General features: G+C 30.8%; 1 protein-coding gene across 2 annotated transcripts; it reads right to left on the reverse strand.

The window, feature by feature from the left end:
- Positions 1–7,982: 7,982 nt before the first annotated feature.
- Positions 7,983–10,823, reverse strand: LOC11432347 (protein LATERAL ROOT PRIMORDIUM 1). 2 transcript variants are annotated; one of them, XM_039834585.1, is made up of 2 exons: positions 9,312–10,823; positions 7,983–8,701 (listed from the first exon to the last, which is right to left on the reverse strand). In XM_039834585.1, the coding sequence occupies exons 1-2, from the start codon at positions 9,976–9,978 to the stop codon at positions 8,346–8,348; spliced, it is 1,023 nt and encodes a 340-aa protein (XP_039690519.1). In that variant the 5' UTR covers positions 9,979–10,823; the 3' UTR covers positions 7,983–8,345. The 2 variants fall into 2 exon arrangements, with proteins under 2 accessions (XP_039690519.1, XP_024640860.1); XM_024785092.2 differs by having other exon boundaries at positions 7,983–8,707; positions 9,312–10,819.
- Positions 10,824–11,262: the final 439 nt, after the last annotated feature.

The following is an 11,262-nucleotide window of genomic DNA, read 5'->3' on the forward strand; positions in this document are numbered from 1 at the left end:
TCCTCGAGTTAATTGTGTGTGTATGTGATTTTCTCAAATGATCATCGATGTTAACATGTCAATGTCCGTATCGTGTCTAGCATTCATATTTATGTTCGTGCTTTATACTCCACAGTTAGGTATAGGATCCTTGTCGATACTGAATACCTATTAGATTTTTATTTTGACCTTAGCTTATACGTCAAAAATTAGATCAAAAAGTAATAGTAACAATGGTCACAAGAAAAGAAAAACTAAAAGAGAATTTTATTCTAATCCACGATTGTAAAAGATTTAACGTTTAAATGTTCTTTTGATCTTTTAAATATTTAATTGGTATCGCTTTGGTCCCCTAACTAAAAAATAGATTGTTTGAGTACTTTAAATTTTTTGTTAGTTTCGTTTTGGTCCCTTCTGTTAGGTTTTAAAAAAAAACGTTAAGTGTGGACACGTGTCACCTTGTCATTGGCGCTGAGATTTTTTTTTTTACAAAAAAAATAATATTTTTAATATATATATTTTATTTTTTTGTAAAAAAAATCCCAGAACCAATGACAAGGTGACACGTGTTAACTCTGGACATGTGTCACTTTGTCATTGACTTTGGGTTTTTTTTTTAAATATTTATATTTTATAAAAAAATATATTATTTTTTTTGTAAAAAAAAAAAATCTCAGAGCCAATGACAAGGTGACACGTGTGCAGAAGTTAACTTTTTTTTTTAAACCCTAACGGAAACCTAACAGAAGGAACCAAAACGAGACTAAAAAAAACTTAAGTACTCAAACAATCTTTTTTTTAGCTAAGGGACCAAAGCGATACCAACTAAATATTTAAGGGACCAAAAGATCATTTAAGCCAAGATTTAAATAGATTTAAAGATATCATAAAAATGTAATTTTCTTGTGTAACCCTATGGTTATTAGGAAAAATGCATCTTGATAATTTGGAGTTTAGTCGGGAGGTAATATGATATTATATTTATGTAAAATTTGTATACATTAATGAAAAAACCTACAGAATCCAAATAAAATTTTAAAATGTATTTTTAATAAAAAAATAAAAAACAAGAATTGGAAAAGAAAAAAATATTAAGTTTTTATGGAAAAAAAATATAAATCTAATAAATATTAACTTCATCGCTCTCAATTTAATATATTTTAATTTGGATCGGTAATAATGGTAAATACTTGACAATAACACTCAACCCATTTCTCTCTCTCTCACTTAAATATTTATCTTAATATGTGTAAAATGAACAAAATATTCAGTTATTTTGAAACGGAAGGAGTAGTAGTGACTTAATTTGATCCCCTCCTATTTTCTCGCTCTTACAAAAAATAATACTCAATTTAGTCTCTTAACATTTTTATATTTGAAGAAACTATTATCTGAATCTTTATAACACAAGGACTAAGTTCTCCTTAATTTGAAAATGACAAGAAACAACAGAATTTTCAATCACAAAATCAAGGATGTGATTCTTTTTTTGGACAATGTTAAGTTAACGTCTTATTTATGGTTGAAAGCTAATAAGCTTACTTCCGCCTTTACTTACACTGATCAGTGACAGGACCATCTTTTATGTATGGGTGTTAGAGACTAGCTCTTTTATTATTGTTTAGTTTCGTTGTGCTTCTTCCATTGGCATTAGACACTTATCTTTGTAACTTTGTAGAGTGATTCTCTCTGCACACCTTGTGCGAGATGAATCTCTCTTGATGTTTAATAGAATTTCATTTTGATTTCTTAAAAAAAAAATGAATTTTTTGTTGAAGTCTAAATATGATTGTGAGAAAATTATTCGGGACCCAAATGGATCTTACTAAAAAAATATTATTTTGTTGAAGACTTAATTTTTTGCGAATTTTGAGAGAAAGGGAAGGAAAGTCTTGAAAAAAAGAAGTAAGTGGAAGAAATAGATAACATTGGAAAGAGGGGCTTTGGGGGCTTATTTTTCTTCGAAATAAGTCTAAAACTCTCCTCATTTGAGAGAACTAAAAAATTGTATTGATGGAGGGTTTTTGGGAGTTTGGGAAGATTTATATGAATTCTTAAAATTTAATATATGTAGTTATAATATTTTAAAATTAAAAATATATTAATCATAAGCATTAATTTATCACTCTCTAAAAAATCATCTTTCAAAAAATGTGAAAGTTTCTCAATTTTCCCGTATATTTCTCTCCCACAAAGTCTTACATTCTCCTTTTCTCCAAACTCCCAAACAAAGGCCTATAGTATAGTTAGGTCTACTAGCAAAGAATTTGGAATTTGTACGACATCGCCATGATATCTTGAAGCATACGAGTGCAATTTATTACTAGAAAGTTGATCATTAAACTAAGCTAACAAAAGAAACTTTAAGAATGATTCTAATCAAATTAAGCATGGAATTTGATATAAAAGTTTTAGTAGCACTTGAGTATTGATGCACATGCCCGCCAAAAGTTAATTTTGATTCTCAACAATTAAGACACTGAGTTATTATAAAACAAATCAAGATGCTCAAAGGACCCTCCATCGAAAGTTCTATATCCTATACTACTGTTACTACTAGTAGTATTTTAGTATTCTAGTACAAAAGCTTTCGTGAAACAAATGAAGATAATAGTATTTGGTAGGAAACCACACTCATTGAGTAACCAAGTGGTTCCCCATAGTCCATAGATTCACATAAGCTTCACTCATTGAGCCACACTCATTGAGTAACCAAGAATAAGGTTGGAAAAAAAAAATCAATTAATGTGTGTTACTACAACTAGTACTTCTGTATAAATTTTATTGACGTAAAAATGTCATCTTTCCTTATTTGTAAGCAAAATGCCGAGCATCACTTGAAAGTCACACATACCCACATTTACGAAGTCTTAAGTTCGAACATGTGTAAAAAATTTCAACTTAACAATATTTAATTGACAATTTAGTTTATGATAGAACACTATGGTGCAATTTGATTCATATTGCCGACCTCACTTAGTGAAATAAGGGTTGGTTGTTGTTGTAATATTGAATTGACAGCTGAATCAGATCCTACTGACGAAATAAAAATGTATTAGAACAATTCATTTTGAAGCCTAAAATCACATTTTTGTAGGTGTATTGCACTCTAAATTCCCCGCAAAAAATAAATAGTCTAATCCTTAACATAACACTACCCCACCACTAATTTCATTAATTAACAACTAATTATTGGCATTGACATGACAAAGCCTAACCAAAAGCATAGTACATCTAAACTTCTTTTTGAGTTTTCTTTTCTTTGATTCCACAGGTATTTTAGTTATTTTTTACACACAGAAATTATCATAAGAAACCATGTTGACATGTATGCATAAATATGATCACGTGAAAGTTAGTCTGTCTGCCCTTAACAACATTGCCAAAATATCTTTGCACCTCCCTTGTTTCCTTTTCGTACAAAAGTTGGCATGTAATGTAATGTCATTTGCTAGTGGATAGGACAACCTAGTATTTAGGTGTGAATTATAAATTGTGTAGCTAGGTACCATTGTCTTTGTCTACCATATATAGAGGCTGTGCTCGTACACCCAAATATGAATAAACCTAACTATTTGAAGTAAAAATTGCATTGGAAATCATCTACTTTTTCATTTTGTTGTCAAAGCATTTTGTGAAATGGACCAAACACCTCCTACGATCATGAGAGAACAATGGAAACTTTTGATTAGGAAATGCAAGAGATTTTATTCATAATAGAAGAATTCATGGAAAACTTCTCAGAAAATCAGAAACCATTGCAGCTTTATAGTGAGAATGGAAATTCCATAACTTCACAAATATTATTGCCAATATACATCACAAATTAAATCAATATTTTTCCGGATTTTTATTTTTTTTCGTTCATTTAAAAATCGTTAATGAGTGCCCTTAGGACATTCCAATAAACCAATTCCCTTAAAGCATCAGTTAGCAAAACCCTAAAAATAGAAACCTATATTTTATGGGTTCACTAAACTTTAAGAATAACATCATTAAATACCGTGAAAATAATTAGATAAACCTTTCTTTTTTACAACAAATAAAATACAACTTTTTTATGATATAGTGCTGAATAGGAGTTGGTGCAATGCATGAGAGAGTGCACTCTTGGAATTAATTAGTGCAAACAATTGTATGAGCATATAAATAACATTACGCTTTCGGCTGAAATAAGAAAATATTTCTTAGCCGAATTAACCAAAAAATGTCTGATGAGAAGTGAAGTATGCTGTTTATACTTATGAATATGATGAATATGATGGTCAAAGTAGGTTTTTTTCCACAATATTATAGACCAACACTTTTATCACCATTGATGCACTTGAATAATGTTTGAATATTTTATATAGGAGTAAATATTAGTACCATTAGTTGTTTTTTTTACGGGAATTATTAATTACTCGTACTAGTTCATGAAGAAGTCAAATTCATTTGGAACATGAATGCCCTTTATTATACCAAAAACTAGCTGTCAAACGAAACATGGACCTATATTTTCATTTCATCTATTTTACGTTAGACTTCAAGTACATAAAATCAACGGCTAGATAGCTTGCATTTTTTTTGAAGCAAACTAGATACTATACTAGCTTCTAGTATTTAAATTTGGCAACTAGCGTAAAGAACTAGATTCGGCGCACACACAGTTACTCCTTCAAAAAAAAAAATTGAAAACATAAACTCAACATTATAGCATTAAATATTTAAAAAAAAAAAAAAAGCAATAATGACTTTAGAATTCATAAAAATAAAATTAGAAAAATTAAAATAAAGCAGAAGCTACATACTCAAACTTCTAAAAATCATGAGAAATCTAAAACCGTTGACAACACCAAAACATCACCATCCCAATCAATTTCAAATTTAATAAACCCAATATAAACAGCATAAAATATAATATCCACAAGATTAGCTAAACCAAATCTTGAAGTTCAATTCAAAATGATAGACAATCCCTTTGAGAGGGAGATATAATAAATAAACTAGCAGCTACCATGTGTATGGTACAAAATTAAATGAGGCTTAAATAAGTTAAATGGAACATTGCACAAACAATATCTGGGAGAAGGAAAATTTTGGAGGGAATTAGGAAGCTCTGCAATAATGGTAGGATATATACATACTTTAAACAATATTCCCTCCGTTTTAAAATGTAAACAAAAATTAGTCAACTAAAATTAATATATTTGGTTCAAACCTTGTACCGGACACATCAACTTACATTGATCCATTTTTACTTACATTTTAGGACTGAGAGAGTATTCATTTAGCAAATTCACTACAAAATTTATGACATACTCATTCATACACGGTATTTCAAACACTTGATTTCTTATTGTGTAAATTCATACTAGTCTCATTATTTTGAAATTGGGTCCATATTAAATGTGGGACTCACAAGAACATAGCCCAATAATAGAAAGAGTGTAGTAGAGTGTTAGAGTGAGTTTTGTTGTCACTCCTATTAAGAACACTAGTTAAGAAGAAAATGAAATCAAACTTCAAAACAAAACCAACAGAAATTTGAAGCAATAAAAAACAAGGAGTATGTCATGGAATTAAATAACAATGCACTATCAAAGACTTTAGTGACATAGATGTTGTGGATTCACTCCCCCACTAACATTATTATAAATATAACTATCATTTGTCATATTTTTAACCATGCATATCAACATGGGAAACAATTGTGCAATATATGTAAACATATACAAGAATAGTTTTAACTAATGACAATGATATTTGGACATAATTACAAAAGAAAAACATATCATGGATTCGAATTTCAAGTCATGTACGTGCAATCAGTAAGTCGGGTCTATTAAATCATCAATTAGTCATCGGATGATCCGATAATCCGATAATCCCAGCTTGCTAGCTATGACTGCAGAGAATCTCAATCCAAGCAACATAGCCCAAATTCTTTTATTAACCAACTCAGATGCACAAAATTTAAAGTATATAGAGTAGTACTAGTGTACCCACCAGTGGAAGACATGTACAACCATCATTACACCAATCATGTGAAGTTGTATAGCATGTAAGTTCTAACAAATACAAAACCCCCCCAAATATAGAGGATCACACCAAGAATACAAAGATAGATTTGTCCAATCATTCACATTGGACAAGAAACCAAATGAAGGTACTTAAAGGAACACACAATTCAACTATATGCACTGCCAAATCCCAGAAATGCAACGCAAGTAGCACACACAAGAGAAACAAAATGTCCCAAATTAATGAACATGACAAACACATGTTTTAGGGCACAAACAACTTGTTCTATTTTCCATGACAACTCAACCATATACATATGGATTAATCTAGCTAGAGACATAGAATAATTGATACCCATGTATGAAAAGGCAAACTCAATGATTACTTTTTCAATGACAAGCTTTAAGCAGTGTTGGACAGCTCAACGTTATGAGACAAAAATTCAATGAAAACTAAGGATGAGGACACAAATGTGATTACAAACCTCAATATAAATATGTTAATAAACTATAATATATACCATGTCACAAGCAAATCCTATAATTTATACAGGAGTAAAATAGTGTATAGCAAGCAAAGACAAGGCATACATTTTTATAAGGGAAAAAAGGATTATTTCAATCCACATGCTATATAAAATATGTTGAGACAACTAAAAGGGGGCAGCATGTGGAGGAAAGATCATCCAAATATGCAATGAATTGAGACAATCAATTATTTTTTATCCATTAGCCAAAATCATGTGACAAAAAACTGCAGCTTCCTAGACAATAAAGTATATAAAATTAAATACTGAGAAAGCAACACAGGCACCATTTATTCTGATAAGATGAAATGACATACCAGACAACATCAAGGATATCAACATGCTAAAAAAAATACTATTATGTGATAAAAATCAGGTTTAAATATAATATTGATCTCTCAAAATATATCATATTTTTTTTAAAATTCCAATAAACATATTTTTTTTTGCTTTTACTCCATGCAAAATTTATTCAAATTAGAATTGATCCCTGTATTATGTAAATATTTGATTTTACTGCCTCAAGATGAGGACTATAAGGAGTATTTCATAGGCCAATTCCAATATAAACAAATTATGCAAGGATTAATAAAACATTAATGACCAACCAAAAAGTGATATATAAACCAAATAATTAACTACTTTTTGACAAACAAAAAAAAAATGCTTGCTTGTAAAATAAAGAATGTGCAACTAACAGACATAAAGAATGATTATTGCAAAGCACAATGAGGGAGCATTAAAATGGAAGAACAAAGGAGTTAAATGCAGACTTGAATATGACTAGAACAAGCATTAAAAAAGATGAATGAGATATGAGAGAAATGAGTGTAATGGTCATTGTCTGAATTATAAAGAAGAACAATTGGAAATAAGAGTACATCATGTTTTGATGAAATGCAGAAAAAGTTTGCAGGTTGCTTACGCATAGAGAAGACCAATGAACTAAGGATGAAAAAGACAGACTTATAAATGATGGTGACGTTACAACTACTTCTCATGCTTAAGTCTAAAGTAGAAACTACTTGTAAAAACATACATTTATTTTTAGTTTACAAAATTTATAACAAAGCAATCCATATATAGGATCCAATTGGTATAGTATAGTAATATATAGAATATAAAACATGGAAACAGTTAGTATGACTATTCAGAAAAAAAAGGAATCATGCCAACATACTAAGTATACATCATGTAGAAAAATACATATATATTATGAACAAAGTGTTGAATTAACATCAATAGTTCAATGTACCAATTATCATAAAATATCAAGATTTAAAAATTCATCATTATCTTTTTTATGATACAGACTTTATACTGTAGATTTTTGTCAAGGTGATCACACTGTAGATTTCAACTTTAACATCAAATAAAATATAAAATACATAAAACAGTGAAAATAAAGTGGAATAAGCTGTCAAAGAAAAGGAAAAGGTAAACAGTTTGTTACAATAAATAATGGTCATTAAAATTTAAAAACAGTGAGATTAACTATTAATAAAACAAGATTAATGGACCTTTGCTTTTCCATTTTGAGTTAATTTGATACATAAACTATTTGTCTATAACAGTTAAATAATGATACTCTCCTTTGTCATTGAATGATCATTGATCTCATAAAATGACAAAGACAAATTTTGGAGAACAAAGAATAGAAACTAAAACCATGTTGAAAAATGCAGAAAAGAGTGACATATGCAATAAGGTACAAAACCTATATAGAAGAAAATTGATTAATTTCCCCACCCCTCAAAGATTACTACTACAAACGTCATAAGCCTCTCCAAGCATAACTATTAATACCTTGCTGCACTTGGAAAAACATTAAGACAGTTCAATTTATTTGATTACCATAAGCTGAACCTCCAAGTAATCCTCCACCACCACTTGAAGCTGCTGCATAAACATCATGAGAAGGATCCATCATTGGTGATGAAGAAGACACTCCATTTCTATTAGCACCACCATTATTATTTCCACCACCACCACCTAAATGAAGCTCAGAAAGGTTAGGATAAACTTCCCTATTCTCAACACCATGATCATAAAGAAAACCTTTGAAAACATGGCCACCAATCTTCACTACAGCTTGATATGCATACTCATCTTTTCCATCATCCACTGATGTCACTCTAACACACTTGAATACCGCCGGTGCACGTACTTGACCCGGCATTGAATCTTTGAAACCTGCATCTGCAGACATTAATACAACCAAATCAAAACACAACTTTTTCAATTCACACACACTAATAAACCCAAAAAAAAATTAAACTAACTAAAATATTAAACTAATTAATCAACTAAACAAGTCGATTACTCGCACTCAACTCATTCGTTCATGAATCAAGTTTAACAAGTTAATTAAATAATCAAATCTCGAACTAATTTTGATCATGTTCATTTCATCGTCAACACTACAAAAAAAAACATGCAAGAGTTTATAGTGTATGTTTAGATTGACAATGAATTAGAGTTAAAAATTAGTTATACTAGTCGGTTAAACTAGGTGGTTGATCTTTTCATTGGCTATGTATGCCTTATGTAGCTATTGAGAAAATCAATGGACTAGTGTAGCTAACTAATATAACTAGCTTTTACATCTATGATCTAACTATAAACTCTGCACAATTGGCCTTGAGCCATTGTGATTTTATCAACAAAAAAATAGTACTTTGAGCAACAAGAATATCATTTTGTCAAACTCGTCATGATTCCAAACTTGCACGATTTTTATTTTTTGTGACATTTAGAAAAACCTAAAATCATGAAGGAAAAAAAATGATGAGAATTAACAAACCTTGATGGCTAGAGGTAGTATCAAAGCTTCGAGGAGGGGTAGTATTAGAAGTAGAAGTATGAGAAGTAGTTTGTGAAGCAATAAGTCTAGGTTTCTTAGCACCAGAAGTTGAACCACTAGAACCACCACCAGCAACCACCGTCGTTGTCGCGGTAGAAGAAAGACGTTCCCTTCTTCTAGCAGCAGGTACCCAAGTACTCTTAACATGAGTAGGGCAATCAAAACCTCTACTTTTACAACAAGTTCTACACCTTCTATTACTACAATCTTTCTTTGCTTGGTTTCCACAATCTTGACACGTTGTTGTTCCTCCACCACTACTGGTACCAGAAGCAGTTAACCCACCACCATGAACCAAATTTGTTGGACTTGTATTATGATGATCAAGAAAACCTTGTTGTTTTTTCAAATAGTGTGAATGTGGACTTTGTTGTTGCTGTTGTTGATGATGTTGTTCATGCCAAAACTGAATTCCTTGTTGGTTTCTTCTACTGTTTAACATGTTTTCATTTTCAAGACATGGAGAAGCTGTGAGTAAAGGTATAACCCCAACACCGAGAGCGGTGGCGGGGTTAAGAGAGTGAGGATCAGACATGAGAGCTTCATGGTGGTTGTTATTATGGTGGTGATGATGAAAAGAAGAAGGTGCTACAACAAACATACCCATCTCAGGTCCATAATTAATGGACCTAGATGAATTATATAATCCGGTGGTGGGTCCGGTGGAAGGTCCGGCGTTTCCGGCGGTGGGAGCCGCATTGAAACCGAGAGAAAGATCTTCTGGAGCAGCAGCAGCACGAAGGGTTGTTGATGAATTAGTTGGTGCCCAATCAGCAAAAGCTCCTGAATCTGAAGGCAATCTCCTTGTAGTAGCCACAACTATATGGTTTTGATATATTTGTTATAATTAGAGTAAAAGTAACGCTATATATGTATGTGATGTAATGTAATGTGGGGGTGGTGTAGATCTTAAATGGTGGGTGTGAGAATATAATATAGATATAGATATTCTTAAATTGTTTCTGTTTATATGTGTGGAGAGGAAGAAGGAACAAGTAAATCTGATGATTCTGGTGTTGTTGTTTTCTGATGGATTTCTGGTAGTTTCAGCTTCTGCTGCTGTTGCTGTTGCTGTTGCTGTTGCTGTTGGAGCTGTAATTGTGGCTACTACTACTACTGTCAATTTGGCTTTTTCCACTGGAAGAGAAAAAGTTATGGTTAAGTTGTGAGAGAGAAGAGGGTCCAGCACAAACAGAAGAGTGTTGGTTGCAGTGTTAACAGTGAGCAAGAGCAGTGAATGAATGAGAAAATTCAATAACGACCTTTTTCTATTTCTATTTTTTTATTGTTGTTGCCGACCATTTTCTTCTTCAGTCATCTTCTTATTTCTTTCTTTCTTTCTTTCATTCATAAACCTTCTCTTTCTAATAGGGCTTCCTGGAAAGTGAAACTCAAGATTGATTTCTCTTCTCTCTCCAATTATCTACCAGCCTTTGTGATTTTAGATAGATTATTATTCTCTCACGTTTTTTGTAGATCAAATTATAAGTGTCGTATCGTTATTTATTATTCTCTCATGTCAAATTTCTCTTCTTCTTTTTTTTCTTCAAAGGATCATTTATTATCAATATTTATTGCTTTTAAATATCAAAATCATTTTATTTTCTTAATTATAAGATTGACATGAAAATTACTTAACAATTTAAAGTTTAAGTTGGAAGATAAATGAAATTTGAATTTTACTAACATATACTCTATAGCATTGTTCGAAATAAATAAAATAAAAATAGAAATTATGTGTTAGAAATCAATTTAATTTTTTTTTAAAATTCTTTTATTGAAGAAAAAATTAAATACACAATTTCTAATATAATATTTATATCTTTGATTTTCATGTTATCATTTGTCGTGAAAGTTTAATAAAATAGTTCAAATTCGAATTTGAACTCCA

This window comes from Medicago truncatula, chromosome 5 (genome assembly GCF_003473485.1).
Source record: "Medicago truncatula cultivar Jemalong A17 chromosome 5, MtrunA17r5.0-ANR, whole genome shotgun sequence".
NCBI lineage: Eukaryota > Viridiplantae > Streptophyta > Magnoliopsida > Fabales > Fabaceae > Medicago > Medicago truncatula.